Here is a 15,764-nt window from a genome sequence, read left to right as displayed (position 1 = left end):
ACAGGACACTAAGGACGAATATATTCATCTTTTTATCATCAAGAGAAAAATTAAACTCCTTATTTTATATAATTTGTATAAGTCTTTCGGAGTGACACTGATAGTCAGCCGTCCCCTAATAAATTTCCATGCGGCAGCGGACAGTCCATTATCAGAAAAAACTTCTTCGTCAACTATAAACTCACCTTACAAAGAGCGAATAGACTGTCCGCTTTCGGAACAGTCGATTATGCCTGAGTCTGAAATCTGAAATTAAAAAAAAAAAAAAAATCAGCCTAAGCTGAGCAAGGAGGTGAAAGTCGACGCAGAAATCCTAGTCGCCCGACGAGTAGGATTTTCTCGATGCACGTTCAAAAGAGAATAAAAAACTAATACTTTTCTCCACTTTACCGTTTTATTTATTTATTTATGTTAAAAAAAAAAGATTTGTGCGCTAACCGAGGGATACCGATGATGTAGCCATTTGCATAGAAAATGCCAGTTCCACTCCCCAGAATCCTCTCCTTGTGTCAAATATTTACTACTTTATTACTCCAAAGTATGCGAGGCATGCAGCTGCAGCAGCAATACTGCCATTTTACAGCTAGGGCATCGGCCCGCCTGCCTCCTGCCTCCTGCCTCCGCCTCATTTTTTATCCGAAAGAGGGGGAAAAAAAAGCAGCAGCAGAACCTGCACAATGCCCGAACAAAGAGAACGTCTTTGCGAGTTCGAGCTCCATGTCGCAGTATAACTGAAACGGTCGGTTTGGTTAACAGCGCGCTCCCACATGGCCTCGCTGCTGTCGTTCCGCCTCGTCGCCGTTGCGCTCCTCCTCTTCCTTCCGTCCGGGAGGCCTGATCTGGCCTCCGACACTGCGGCGCTCGTCGCCCTGCGCGATGCCGTCGGCCGGTCCGCGCTGCGCACCTGGAACTCCTCCGTCCCAGCTTGCAACTGGCCGGGTGTTTCCTGCGTGTCCGGGCGCGTCCGCGAGCTCCGCATCCCCGGCGCTGGTCTCATTGGCCAGATCCCCTCTGCCGTCGGTAGCCTCACCGCCCTCCGTACGCTCAGCCTCCGCTTCAATGCCCTCGCTGGCCCTCTCCCTCCCGAGCTCGCGGGCCTCACCGAGCTCCGTAACCTCTACCTCCAGGATAACCGCCTCACTGGCGAGATCCCCGCCTTCTTTGCCTCCCTGAAGAACCTCGTCCGCCTCGACCTCGCCGACAACCGATTCACCGGCGGGATCCCGCCCGTGCTCAACAACCTCACTCGCCTTAGCACGCTCTACCTGCAAGTCAACCAGCTCCGTGGCGAGATCCCTGCCCTCCCCAACCTTGCACAGTTCAACGTGTCGTACAACGAGCTCAACGGATCCATCCCGGCCAGCCTCCGCTTATTTCCCAGGAGCGCGTTCCTGAACACAAGTCTCTGCGGTGCCCCCCTTGGACCCTGTCCTAGCGAGATCGTGCCTGCTCCGCCAACAGAAGGAGCGTTTGCGGTCAATGCCAGCGGCGGCGTGGTAGACAGCGGCAAGAAGAAGAAGCTCTCGGGAGGGGCAATCGCCGGGATCGCGATCGGTGGCGCCTCCCTTGTGTTTGTCCTGGTCGTCGTGCTTCTCCTTCTCTGCAGTGAAAGAAGGTCGCAGTCATCGGGAGCAGCATCTGCTAACGAGAAGCCGAAGGAGATGAGAGCGATTGCAGAGCAAAGGGATAATGAGGGTTTGGCCGGCGGAGGGAACGGGAACGGCCCGGCGGTGATTTCGGCTACTGCGGCCTCCGCAAAAGCTTCCTCCAACACCAACAACCTGGTGTTCTTCGGCAGCGCACGAACGACGACGAGGCCGTTCGATCTGGAGGATCTGCTGCGGGCGTCGGCAGAGGTGCTGGGGAAGGGCACTTTTGGAACGACGTACAAGGCGGTGCTTGAATCAGGGATGACGTTCAGCGTGAAGCGTCTGAAAGAGGTGAACTTGCAGGAGATGGAGTTGAAGGAGAAAATCGAAGACATCGGCGTCATGGACCACGCCAACCTGGTGCCCCTCATGGCCTACTACTTCAGCAAGGATGAGAAGCTTCTGGTCTACGAGTACGTGCCCATGGGAAGCCTCTCTGCCCTTCTACATGGTTTGCCCCCGCCCCCATTCTTCCCTTTTCAAATGCTCAATTCAGTCAAATTTTCTAGTATTATCTTCGCGTTCTTGATCTACATAAATGATTAAATCTATGTTCATGCGGTTTGCATTCATCTGCGATGCATGCATTTTTCTGATTTAGGTTTTTTAGCCTCTCTGTCCCTCATTGTTTTAAATCCTTATTCTCTTCCTCGACTTACCAATTCCTTGGGTTATGTTCTTGATGATTGAGTCATGCCCATACTTTCTGTAGATAGATTTATGTTGGGCAAAAATCAAATGAGCACCTCAAATCATGCAAATCGTCGGAAGAACTCCTCTTTTTCAAAAAATAAAATAGGGCGTCTCATTTTTGGAGAATACTTTTACTTTCAGCGTTATTATAGTAACTACAACTAGTAACTACTTTGTAATGACATGTAATAATTAATACAATACTATTAGTATTGTAGTATTGTAACAACTACTTAGTAGTTTCTACAATTGTGTAGTAGCTACTTAGTAGCTTTTACAACCGTTTTAAAATAATTTTGATTAATTTAAAGTGATTTTGATGAAGTTTAAATAATGGTAAAGAGTATTTTGATATAATAGTATTCAGTATTTAAAATTTATGGGTTAGAATTTTAGGATTTAGACTTTATAATTTACAAGACTGTATAATTTATGGTTTAGAATTTTAGGGTTTAGACTTTATAATTTACAAAACGGTATAGCAACTACTTAGTATATTCTATAACTTTGTAGCAGTTATCTAATAACTTCTACCATTGTTTTAAAGTGATTTTGATGAAGTTTAAAATTTTTTGGACTAAGTTGTTAAAAAATATTTTGATATAATAATATTCCGGATTTAAGGTTCAAAATTTTAAGGTTTTAGATTTGGGATTTAAAATTAAGTTATAATTGCGTAGCACCTACCTTAGTAGCTTGTACAATTGCGCAATAGCTACTTAATAGCTTTTGCAATTGCTTTAAAGTGATTTTGACCAATTTAAAGTGTTTTTGATTAAATTTAGATAATTATGACCAAATTGATAAAGAGTATTTTTTTATAATAATTTTGATTAAAATGAAACATTGTAACAACTAATCATAGTAGTTGTTACAACAACACTCAAATTAAGAATATTCTTCGAAAGTGTGGGGTGTCATTTTGATTTAAAAAAACTAGATGTTCATTCACATAATTTGAGATACCTTTTTGATTTTTGTCCATTTATATAATAGGATATAGAAGTGTATACGCTAATTTTGATGATCATCAAGGTGAGTTTGGTTTTGATATGAAGCACTTATATCATGGTCATTGTTTTCTGTTAATAGTTCATTTGATTCGAATGCAGTGACAAGGCAATTACTTTCTTGTTTGGTTTTTCCATTTTCCTAGCAAGTAGCCGATCTATGGTAGAACAGTGAAGTGATTTCTTATTATGTCTTTGTCCGATCAACTGCCCAGGCAACAGAGGATCTGGTCAAACTCTCCTCAACTGGGAAACAAGAACTGGGATTATCCTCGCAGCTGCACGAGGCCTAGAATACATTCACTCCACAAGCCCTTCAGCCTCTCATGGCAATATAAAGTCTTCCAACATCCTCCTCACCAAGTCTTATGAAGCCCGAGTTTCTGATCATTGCCTGGCTCTTCTTGTGGGGTCAACATCATCGACATCTGGTCGTGTTGCAGGCTACCGAGCTCCAGAGGTCACCGATACCCAAAAGGTTTCGCAGAAGGCTGATGTGTACAGCTTCGGGGTCCTGCTTCTTGAGCTACTTACTGGCAAAGCCCCAGCACAGGTCCTCATGAACGAGGAAGGAGTTGACCTCCCGAGATGGGTGCAATCGGTCATCAAAGAGGAGTGGACGGCCAAGGTGTTCGATGAGGAGCTACTGAGGTACCAGAATGTGGAGGAGAACATGGTGCAGCTCCTGCAACTTGCTATAGATTGTGTGGCACAGTACCCAGACAAGCGGCCGTCCATGTCTGATGTGGTGCTCCGTATCGATGAGATTCGGAAATCAAGCCTCGCATCCTCCTACCAAGATCACCAGAGTGCTCCACAAAGCATCGAAGGTGGCAATTAACAGTAGCTCACAGGAACTAGGCCTGCTTTACCTTGAGTTACTCAACAATGTATTGGTCCGCGTCCTAGTTAGTTTCTTCATTCCTTGTGATTAAGTAGTTTGCTATATGATCTTTTATTTCTAAAAGCACACGCTGTTGTTCCTCTTCTAATCGGGTGGAATCGGTTTTTAGGATAGACAAGTTGTGTCTTATGCAGGTAGTACGTTCATGGATGAAAGTAGGCTCCTTGTGATTAACTAATTGTTGAGTTTGTTGGGAATTAGTTGACAATGACAGAATCTTGTGTTAGATTTCAATTTCCTTTTTACTGGTTCTTAGACTTGTCTCGACCTACATAGGTGGTATTTACATTTCATTCTCACCTCATTTACATAACTTAGATATCTAATTCTTACGATTTGATTAATTTTTAAGATGGACGGCCTAGTTCCACATACCAGTCACTGGTAAATTTGAAAAGCACGGATGGATCTTGACAGACAGTTCAGCATAACAAATAAGCCCTATGAGAGAATTGAACTTTTCTCATATGGATATATCATCCTACCGCTTAACATTGCACCGTGGCATTATACTTACTAAGTTAAATGTCACTAAAATAAGTCTAAGAAGTTCCTTATATTCTAACTACAATTTGTTTATCATGTATGATAAGTACCTCAACTCTCTATGTTAGGATATATGCCTTTTGTAGCATGATATACTAAAGTAAGTGGCAAAAATTAAAGAGTTGCTAAATATGTATTAGTAAAATTAACAACGATCTAAGCAAGCATTTATATGAGAAATTCTAAGCATCGTAAACCATTTTAACATGTTATAATAACTAAACATATTAAGATCTAAAATAAATAAGATACCACTAAATGAAGAAAAACATGGTCAAAAGGAGGGCTTATTCAAGTTGAAGGTTCAATCTAAACCTTCCTATCATATTCTTAGTAAGCTCATTGAGCATGTTATAAGTTTGCGTAGCATAAGATCTGACAACTATTAATACCATGTCATCTATTTTGATGACACTAAACAATGGACAATTCACCACAATTTCACAAGCACATCATCATAGTTTTACGAATAGGGTATGTTTTACCTTGATCGAGTTTTTGCGACAAAAAGAGCTTACCAACATATTATGGTTTATTTTAAAGCCATGATCCCATAATGATCTCACTATAGGACAAGTCAAACACAAGATATGAATCTTACACAAGTGTGCACCTTATGTATAAAACTTGCCCCATCCAAGTTTCTAGTCCTTGCAAAATACAAGATACACAAATATGACCCACTAGAACACTGATAGTTACTTGAGAAATCAATGTGGTTTATTTTTCCACATTGATTGTTACTTCAACAATGGTATACTGATGAAAGAAATCTTTGACCAAATAGTGCATTTTAACTTTAATTAAAAAAAAAAATCCAATAGGCACCCTTGTAAATCACAAAATAAGAGACCTAGTTGATCACCTTCAAGCGTAATTCCGACATCCTTGCTTCTGGCAGTTAAATCTAAAGGTTCTGGAAAAAGAGAAGAAAAAAAAAAGGCAGAATGAATCATTTATGTATAGTAGCTGTAAAAAATAACACCAATTTAGCTGTTGATCCACCACGTCTTTAGAAACTTATTCTAATGTTGCCCTCAGCAAATTGTGCAGGCTTAGATCAAGTTGTTCAAGAGAGTTTATTCAGGGCTTGAACATTTTGTAAGAGCCTGTGACACTTGCTAACAAGGTATATTTGAACTTAAGCTGAATCAGTGTTGAAATAGAAAACACAAGCATATATATATATTATACCAGCAAAAGGACCATACACACCATATTTAGAAACAACAGAGGACGTTTATTACCACACTCACAAAGACTACCCTAAAAACAAGAGCAAGTTAGGATAGTACCCACTGCAGCTCCCTAAACCATAATGTTCTGAATTTATGCATCTCCATCAGGTCTACTGGCCAAGCACAGCTCATGTAACTCGTTCAGAATCCATTCTTCACCTGTGCGCCCGCCAAGAACAAGAACCCTCGTCCCTCCAACTACACAAGTGCTATGCCCCCACGCAAACTTTGGTGGCTGACCAGGGACATTGAGGATCCTCCATGTCGATTCTTCTTCCAGGGGATCCAGGAGGAAGAGCTGAGATGGGGAGTGAAGTCCTGCAATTGATCCACCAAAGATGATGATCCTTCCACAGGGTAAACTCACTGCTACATGGTCCAATCTAGGTGGAGGCCCTGCACCTGGGAAACCATTAGTCCCAAGCTGCCTCCATTGTGGCTCCTCTTCTTCTAAATCAATACTGTAAGTGTCACATGACCGCAGCCTTAGTGTACCACTCTTTGCCATACCCCCAAACATTAAAATCTTAGTTTTGTCATATACTGAAAGTGTGTGGCCGAGTCTTGGGGGAACCCATGAAGAAGGTATCTCCCTCCATGTTGGCTTCTCTCTTGTCAAATCCAGCAGATAGGTGTCACTCAGAAGCACACCAGCATCTGTACACCCACCTGATACAACCAGTTTCGATCCATCAACAGTGCAAGAGCTGTGCCAGGATCTGGGCAAAGGGGGAGCTTCACCAAATACTTCTTTCCATCCTGGCTGCTTGGCATCCAAATCCAACACAAATACATCGTTGAGTAATCCTTGCCTTCCATAGCCCCCGAAGACAACTAGCCATGATCCATTTAGACATGAAAGAGTATGCCCCCAACGTCCTGGAGGAGAAGAAGTGACCTTCACACGGTGCCATTCTGGATTTGTTGACTCAAGATTAAGGACAAAAGTATCATCCATTGGTTGCATGTTGATGCCTTCTCCTCCAAAGAGAACCAACCGGTTACCAACAGCACATGCACTGAAATTGCAACGGGAAGGTTCTACTCTACCACCAACAGTGAACTTCTTCCATGAAGCTGCCTCCAGTGTGGTTAGCTCCCTAGCAAGTCTGCCCCAGCCTAATTTTTTGGTGCTCAGTTCCAATCTTATGGTCACTTCTCTTCCCCATGCATTTTGGCAAACCACCTTCCTCAAGTGCTCATTCTTTGTTAGCTGACGCATCCTTGTGCATACTGATCCAATAGATGCTACATCCCTAGGTGTTAGTCGTGACAGAATGTTGTGAGCAAGGACTTCATCCGAGAGCTGGAGAATCCCACAATAGTCTTGGTATCTGATAATACAGTCAGTTTCAGAAATAGAAGAATTTGCATCCTGATTAGAGGACTTAATGCAGGAGTTGTGTTTGAAGACAGGGTAGGATAAACGGTTGAGATCAATGTTTGCTTCAGAGAATAACTGAATCCCTATGATGTGGGTCACAAAACCATCATCACCATATATGGGCATGAGCCTCAATCTGTTTACCAATGGAGTTCCATCCTTCCGAAAGTTGAGAATCTCTCCATGAAACTCTATGCCTTCCTCTAGACATCTATGAATTTCAGCAACAACCATAGGATCCACCAGGGGATGCCTTCTTTGTGCTCGTGGATCACGAAACTGCAAGAATCGGCTGAAATAGAGTTCTAAAATGAATAAGATCGGATATTAAATCTTTATTTCTTAAATGAAAAGATTGAAAAAAAAAGTATAAGAATTGGAAGAGAAGTGGAGAAAATAATGTCTGATTATATCAAAATAATATAGCACCCAAGATAACAGATGGGATCATGTATACCATGATATAGACTCAGATATCTGAGCAATGTGGCACAAGAAATAGTGACTTCTTTTTGACAAACAGAACATCAACATGTAAGCGTCAATAAATTCCAAACATAAAACTGGAACAGATAATAACATGATTGTGTTCTATCAAAACATTTCCAACATCACTAGGTCTACAAAAACTGGAATTAATATGTCCTAATTGTAATTCTCAAGTAGCAAAATGAGCCGAGGCAAAAAAGCTGAACAAATAATAACAGGACAATAGAAGCCTCTTGAATTCTCATATGTGCTAAAGCGAACTGTTTGACCAGAATGATTCAAATGTATGCAACTTCCATTCTTATTGAAAAATTCTCTACCCGTATAGATTTGAGGTAAGCTTGTACCTTGTACAACTTCAATTGTATAGGTCACTAGAACTCCAATGGCCCCCAACTATTCATTTTTCACAATTCCTAACGTTCTAAACAGTAACTAGCCAAATTCCATCCCATTGCTCCATCGGTCATATATTTTTATATAAAATGAATAATTTGTGTACATCCATGATGTCTCAAGGAAATTAAAATTATTCATACGAGTTTAATCGGACTAACACTGAAACAAGCTAAACGCGAAAGACTATCAGCCTAATCATTAATCACATATAATTCATGGAATTCCTTCTTTGAGAAATTAGTTCAACTGACAGAAGTAGGGGAGAAGATCAGGCATTTAAATAAGAACAAAGGAAACATATCAAGGTGATCATACACACAACCTTTTTTTTTTTTTCTTTTTTGCCTGAGTCACAATAAAAATAAAAAGGATTTTAATGCCAATTGTGTCATCGAATCTCCACCTCAATGATTTTGCTAAGACATCGAATCTCCACCTCTAGTCAAAACAATGATTTTGCTAAGACTTCATACTCAGAAACAAGACGATCGAACTACCAACACTCGATCAATCGGGAAAAAAAAAATTACGTATGAATCAGTCAAACCCACTCAAACCGATTCAAGAAGAAAAGAGAACTTTTTTCTTAGCAAAACTGCATCCACCACAAAAGAAGTAAGTTTTCACAGAAGGAATAAAAACCCACCAGTTCCTTCCGAGGACCTCGTCGGCGCGGTACCCGGTGGCGTTCTCAAAAACGGAGTTGACGTAAATGATCGGGAAGTCAGGTTGGGCGGCATCGGAGACGACGAAGGCGGAGGGGGTGAGGGGGTAGTAGAACCGCCCGAGGTCCACCATCTCCTCCTCCGCCACCACTTCAAACTCTTCCTCCACCTCCATTTCGTCGTCCGGCGACCACTTCATCCGCTTCAGCGGCTTCTGTTCCCCTCCTCCCCCCGTTTCCGCTCCCGCCGCCATCCTCCACAACTGTCAACAGAAGACGAATTCGCTAAAAGAGAAAGATCAACACTCGTACAAGATCGGAGAGAGCTTCTGAATTAGGGTTTAATAGGAGATTGGGATAGGGATCGGGATTGGGGAAGGAGGAAGTGGCGGTGGACGAGAAGCTGCAAAATATCTTCGCATGTCAGAGCAAATGAGATTCCTGAAAATTCTACATTTAAATCTTCACGATGCTTTTTTAATAAGTTAAAAGGAGACGGAACATTATTGGTGAATTTGGATTGGCCCACCACGGGCCCACATAGACAAGATTTTATTAACAACTTGTCCACACACTAAGATATTTTAATTTCTTTTTTTTAAAAAAAAAAGAAAAAAGAAAATCCTGCTGCTGCTACTAATAATAATAATTATAAAATTGCATTTATGATGTTGTGGGAGGATCTAAATGATAATTTTTTAATTAAAAAAAAAAGAAATGCTTTGCTTGTCTCCTATTGGTTGCTTCCATTTTTGTGATGTGTGAGTCATTTGGAAGATATTTGCTAGTGGTCTCGGTCAACTCTTTAAATATCCTAGATCACTAGTTTGACAATAATCTAAAAAAATAAAAGTTGACCAACGAAATTCTTATTTTTGTTTTCTAAAGTTCTTGTTAATTTTAGATTTTGATTTGCTGTGACAAAGATACTTTATTGATTGTTATTTTAGTTTTTGTTTTCTGAAAATTGACTATAAAATCTATATTGGAATAATTACTTATAAATTATAGCAATCCGTGAGACTGATAATTATGTAACTAATTAATAAGACAAGTGGATGCTTCTTGTGATAATTAAAAGGTCAACTCAGTGAAAACTGATTATTGCTATAAGAATGGTCCTTAAGCAGGATCCAGTTGCATTCCCAAAATATCTTATCAAAAAAGGTGGACACAATTGTGCGAATGTCAAAATTTTCAAGTGGGATGATCTTTTGAATATGCGTGTCATATCTTCTCTACCACCCCCACAAAGTCGAATATAAACTTTTTTTTTGTAATTTTTTTTAATGATTATAGGAATATTCGTGTCATATCTTCGACAAGACTGTTTTTTTAGTTATGGGAATACCTACTTTATTTTCGTGTAATTATTTTAAATTTATATAAAAAAAATAGTTTTACTCCATTTTGAAAGTAAATGATTATTCTAAATCTATCAGTGATTCATTTGATTAGTCCCATTGAGGGGAAGAGTGTACTGATTGGTTCAATTGAACAAACTAGGCTAGATGAGTTAGTCAATCCAAATAGGCGGAGCAAGTCAGAGCGGTTCAATTGGGTTGAGTGGAGGGATGGTCGTGTCTGATTGAATTAAAGAATATGATTAATCGAGTTAAGTTATATATAGTTAATCGACATAATTAACATTGTTGACAATGTCACAAGTTAGTCAAATCTAACAAATTTATTGAAATGGTCAGGATGATGGCCGAATGAACCAATCAAATAGACTAGAATGGTTAGTCTAAGCCAAATGATATTAGCCGCAAAGCTCATTGAATGAGTCGACGGTTACGTTTTAAAAGATAAAAAAGGTAAAAATTAAAAGGGCATCCTTAATTATTAGAAACGTCAAAAAAATATATTTAAAAATCGAAGTCGGAATAATACTTAATATATTATTTATTTTGAAAATATCTTTATTCAACTACTATGACAATTATTTAGTACTTACTATAACCTATTAAAATAAATCGATTAAACCTATAAAAAAAATATTTTATATATAATACTTTTATATTAATTTTTATCAACTTATTTAAAAAATTATTGATAGCAATTACAATAATTGTATTTGTTAAGTGATATTTACCAAATTGGTAAAGAGTTTCTTTAACAAAAATATTATATATAATATTATTGTTTAAGTTGAATTAAAAATAATAATTTATTTTAACACATTGTGACGACCATATAGCTCTATAATAATAGTATTGAATAAGGTTTTTTTATATGAAAAATATGATGAACATTAACTTAGAGTCCGAGATCTTTGAATCGTTTATTCTTAAATAAATAATAACAATATATATATATATATATATATATATATATATATATATATATATATATTATCATTTTGAACACCCTTATTCTAATTTAAACATTATTCTAATATCAAATTTAGCACGGCGTCGGTTTGTGATCGGACGATGCGTAGCCTGACCTGCAGGCCAAGCTCCCCCGCCATCCCAACACGACTCGCAACACGGACCGGGTTGAACTCGACGTAACACAATTATTGTCTGCCATCATGATTTTCTCGATGGCGGCAAAAAACACCATGACCAATAATGATTTTCCACGTGTTCAGACGCTCCCGATGCACCACGTGGGCCCCTGCCGCGTGAGTATGGCTGGCCGCAGGAGGCGGCGACGCGCCCCTCGAGACTCACGTGGGACCCTACGCCGCCGCCCATCGCACGGCTACCGTTCACCGCGTCGTCAAGATGGACGAACGAGATCCATCACCTCCCGCCCCTTCGTGCGTATCATCTCACATTAAATGAGACAACTCCTGCTTCTTTCTATTTATAGCGTCTTCCATTCCAAACAATTACCCAAACGCTACCCGCTGGCTTACTCGCTTTACGATTCGATGCCAGTCTCGATGCCACCGGGCCCCAAGCACGGTCAATGGAAACGAAGACGAAAATCTCCAAGTCTTAAAATTCTCGGTGAATAAGAAAAATTGGAGAAGCAAATTAATAACCTTCCAATTCAAATCCACCTCCCATTCTATCTGTCGTTATAAAACAATTGGCAATCTTCTCAATTATTATTATTATTATTATTCTTATTATCATTATCATTTAAAAAAAAAATCTATCGAATTAGAAGTATTTACGAGTCGTTGGTCACATACCAGTTTCTACCGCAGTGAAAGCGACATGGTAAGAGATCACCACCTCTCAATCAGGTTATCGAACCTTGTTCGTTCAATTGCGTCGTCGAATTTTTCAATCTGATGAATCTGTTCATTGCGAATTCACTCGAGTTGTTGATTGTTTAAACCCTAGCTTAGGTTTCAGCAAGGAGCAATTTTTATTTTTATTTTTTATTTTTGTTTCCGGATGAATTGTGGTTAATTAATTGATATATATTCTTCAATCTTATTTGCTGTTTCTTTCTTTCATCTGGATTGGTTGCTTGGGATTCTACTGCAAATTGATTCGTACTCGATTTCATTTTGGGTATTCGACAATTGTCTCAGTTTATAATTTGGTGGAGATTTTTGAACTGATCGAGTTGCGAATCTTAGCTTTTTGTCTTCGTAGAAGCGATTCCATCGATCGATCGATCGATATCCAATCGCTGTTGTTTAACTAATTGACGGCGATTCGAATTCGTACTTAGGTTGGTTGTGCATTCCAATTAGAGAACAAGAGCATCATCAGAGCAGATGAAGAAGTGGAGCAGGAGGAGGGAGAGGAGGAGGGGGAGGAGGAGTCGTCCGAAATCGAACTCGGCAAGAGGATCGAGAAATTGCGGTGGGTGGAGCTGCTTCTGGTCGGCGAGTTCTTCGGGTCGTGCGAGCAGCACAAAGAGGACAGGAAGAGCGAGGAGAACATCTTCTGCGTGGACTGCGGCAGCCGGATGTGCCCGCACTGCCTCGCCGGCAGACACAGTGACCACCGCCTCCTCCAGATCCGCCGCTACGTCTACCAGGACGTCGTTCGCGTCCACGACATGGCAAATCTGCTGGATTGCTCCAAAGTCCAGGTTAGTTATAATTCTTCAAATCTCATAAGAAAATATCCTCAATCTTGCAAATTACATCTCCATTTTTTGCTTTGGGAGATCCAATTCCTCTCTTCTTTGAATGGTTCCATGTCTAGCAAAAATCCTTCCTTCCTTCCTTCCTTCCTGTTTTTTCCTTTTATTCTTTTTTACGTCTATTTATTCAGTTTCTACTTTTATTGATTTCCTAAACTTATTTTTTTTTTTCAATATTTAAATCATTGTTTAACATTTTCCTGTAATCATTCCTTTGGCCAGGATCTCTGTACGTTCATATTCTAGCTCATTTATTATTGGAAAAAGAGCATCGCTTATAGTACACAATGTTTTAGATATATGTTTAAATTCACGTACAAAAGACGGTAATTTACTGGCTAAATTGCTCGAAATTTTTGTTAATAATTCCTATGAATATAAAATTAAATTCATTATTATCAATTATTTACAGAGTGATTACTCTTTTTTTCTAGCCTTACGTTGTGAACAGTGCCAAAGTTGTGCTGCTAAAGCCGCGGAGGCAATCCAAGCCATTGAAAACGAACACCAGTGGCCCCGCATGCAAAATCTGCCGTCGGTCCATCTCCGATTCCCACTGCTACTGCTCCATCACTTGCTTGGTTATTCTATTCCCGAACTACGCCTGGTTTGTCAGGGGTTCTTTTGTCATTTCAAGAAATTTTTTTGCTGACGCGTGATTTCACGCAGGTTTCCGACGTGGACAGCCCTGTACTGACGGTCAAGGAGCCCACCGTCTGCTGCCAATCCGAGCCGCTGCTTGCAGATCGGCCGGCCAGTAGTGAGGAGCAGCCGTCCCCATCTCCCGCTGCGTCGCCTCCGCCGTTCGATGAAGGCCAGGAGGACGCTGGCCGTTCGATTCCAGAACCCTCGGTTCGCAAAGTTCACAGGAGGAAAGGATTCCCTCGCAGAGCTCCCTTTTGAAATCGAAGAATGGTGGAATATTTCTTGTATTTATTTTCCCTACTAAATAAAACAATGAACAATCGTATATTCGTATATTGGATGGATAGTAAATATACAAGCAACTCTTTAAGAAAAATACATGCATATTGCTTCATTTCTTTTTGTCAGATTATAACTGTTTTAATCATAAAGCAGAAATAGTGGCATTAAGATCCACATAAATCAAGAAATGAATATTAATTATTGATTAGATTACAAACGAATACTTCCTATCCAATATTTTAGCTACCCTTTTATTTAGATCACATTGCATTTTAATTGATAGGTATATATTCATAAGTGACTTTTATTATATTAGTGGTTTTCCTTTGAATTACATTTTTAAAAGATAAGAAAAGCACTGTGTTAACTAAGTACAATTATACATTATACATAAGCTCGTGGCATTTTAGTAGTAGTATGGATGAATTGAGACTTGAGAGAATCCTAAATTCATTCGGTCTACACGAAATAAAGAGTTGTTTGGATGAGCTTAAAGAAGATTTTACAAGTTTAAAGAATTTCCCCTACAGTTGGTTTATCCCACTTAAGAAACATCCTTAAATTTCATGTGGATTTACTATCTTTGATGGAATTTATGGCTCTTAAACTCTTCCTTAATTATATATATCTTAATAGCGATTTATAATTTTTTAAGCTCCCTACTTACAACCTAACTCTATCTTTCATTTGAGTAGGAACTTATAGCAGATTTCCTCTTTTATTGCATGAAATTTATAGGTTAGTTTGGTAAGAACCTCTGGCAATTTCTCAACATACCATAACCATTTATGACTAATAACTCGCTTGTCTGGTTCAATGAAGTTTAATACTATACCTTAGTTTGTCATTAGGACTTAAGTCTAACCTTTCAGATTTGACAAGGACTCAAAAGTTGTTCCATGGTTCGCCTTTTACAATCAACAACTCACCTTTTGTGTTTGGTGACTTGTTTTATAGCTTAAAGCTCACCTCTTCAGTTTTGTAATAACTTAATGCCATTCCTTAGTCAATCTTTTACTAGCTCACCTCTTCAGTTAAATGTGGCTTAATGTCGTCCTTCAAATTTTTCTTCAGTTCATTAATGATCGATGTAAGGTTGTTCTGTACGTAGCTTATCATTATAGCTCATTTCTTTAGTTCAGAAAGAACTCAAGATTCAAAGATCCTTCCTCAGTGCCTTTAGTGACTTACAACTCACCTCTTCAGTTTGTTGAGGATTTAAAATTTTGCTTCTCAGCTTGTTCTTTACCGCTTATAGCTTTCCTTCTTGAGTTTAGCAAGAACTTAAGGTGTTCTCTTCACCTTTTCACCTCAACAATTATAGCAAAAGATAATTATGTTCATTCCAAACTTTCATCGCAATATGTTCCCAAATTATACGAAAGGAGATAAATCACGAGATCAACTTATAATCGACTGCTAAATTAGTTAAGAGACGGGAAGGCTTTTTTTACTTGAGAGCATACATATGTCGAAAATTGATCTCTTGTCTCATTAAAACAAGTCTATCACTCTCTGACAAACTGGACATCCTATGGAGAGACATTTTCACCTCAACAAGGACTTAATTAAGGTTGTCCCTTAGCATGCATCTTTTGTATTCAACAAGAACTTATGGAGTTAATTAATCTTTTTGCTACTAAGGCAGATGTAATGGATGTCTCTGTTGATGTGGGATATCTCCTGCAATCCAATAACTAATAGCCTTTAGTTGTTGATGTTTATGTTGGATATCTGGCCATCTTTGGATGCAGTCCAAACTGTAGAGGCCTTCTTTAGTGTGTGTAATTTAAGCTTCTTGT

General features: G+C 39.4%; 3 protein-coding genes across 4 annotated transcripts; 2 read left to right on the top strand and 1 right to left on the bottom strand.

Moving 5' to 3' along the window:
* Positions 1-541: 541 nt before the first annotated feature.
* On the top strand, positions 542-4,513 carry LOC122038563 (probable inactive receptor kinase At1g48480). The gene is made up of 2 exons (XM_042598362.1): positions 542-2,100; positions 3,568-4,513. Exons 1-2 carry the CDS (start codon positions 768-770, stop codon positions 4,191-4,193), a joined length of 1,959 nt encoding a protein of 652 aa, XP_042454296.1. The 5' UTR covers positions 542-767; the 3' UTR covers positions 4,194-4,513.
* Positions 4,514-5,393: 880 nt separating this feature from the next.
* Positions 5,394-9,427, bottom strand: LOC122038564 (adagio-like protein 3). 2 transcript variants are annotated; one of them, XM_042598364.1, is made up of 3 exons: positions 8,959-9,427; positions 6,098-7,716; positions 5,394-5,718 (listed from the first exon to the last, which is right to left on the bottom strand). In XM_042598364.1, the coding sequence occupies exons 1-2, from the start codon at positions 9,228-9,230 to the stop codon at positions 6,132-6,134; spliced, it is 1,857 nt and encodes a 618-aa protein (XP_042454298.1). In that variant the 5' UTR covers positions 9,231-9,427; the 3' UTR covers positions 5,394-5,718; positions 6,098-6,131. The 2 variants fall into 2 exon arrangements, with proteins under 2 accessions (XP_042454298.1, XP_042454297.1); XM_042598363.1 differs by lacking the exon at positions 5,394-5,718 and having other exon boundaries at positions 5,960-7,716.
* Positions 9,428-11,957: 2,530 nt separating this feature from the next.
* Positions 11,958-14,015, top strand: LOC122012920 (protein RGF1 INDUCIBLE TRANSCRIPTION FACTOR 1-like). The gene is made up of 4 exons (XM_042569571.1): positions 11,958-12,152; positions 12,616-12,981; positions 13,470-13,616; positions 13,705-14,015. Exons 1-4 carry the CDS (start codon positions 12,150-12,152, stop codon positions 13,936-13,938), a joined length of 750 nt encoding a protein of 249 aa, XP_042425505.1. The 5' UTR covers positions 11,958-12,149; the 3' UTR covers positions 13,939-14,015.
* The last annotated feature ends 1,749 nt before the right edge of the window (positions 14,016-15,764 follow it).

This window comes from Zingiber officinale, chromosome 1A (assembly GCF_018446385.1).
Source record: "Zingiber officinale cultivar Zhangliang chromosome 1A, Zo_v1.1, whole genome shotgun sequence".
Lineage (NCBI taxonomy): Eukaryota > Viridiplantae > Streptophyta > Magnoliopsida > Zingiberales > Zingiberaceae > Zingiber > Zingiber officinale.
This window is presented reverse-complemented; position numbering and strand designations above follow the sequence as displayed.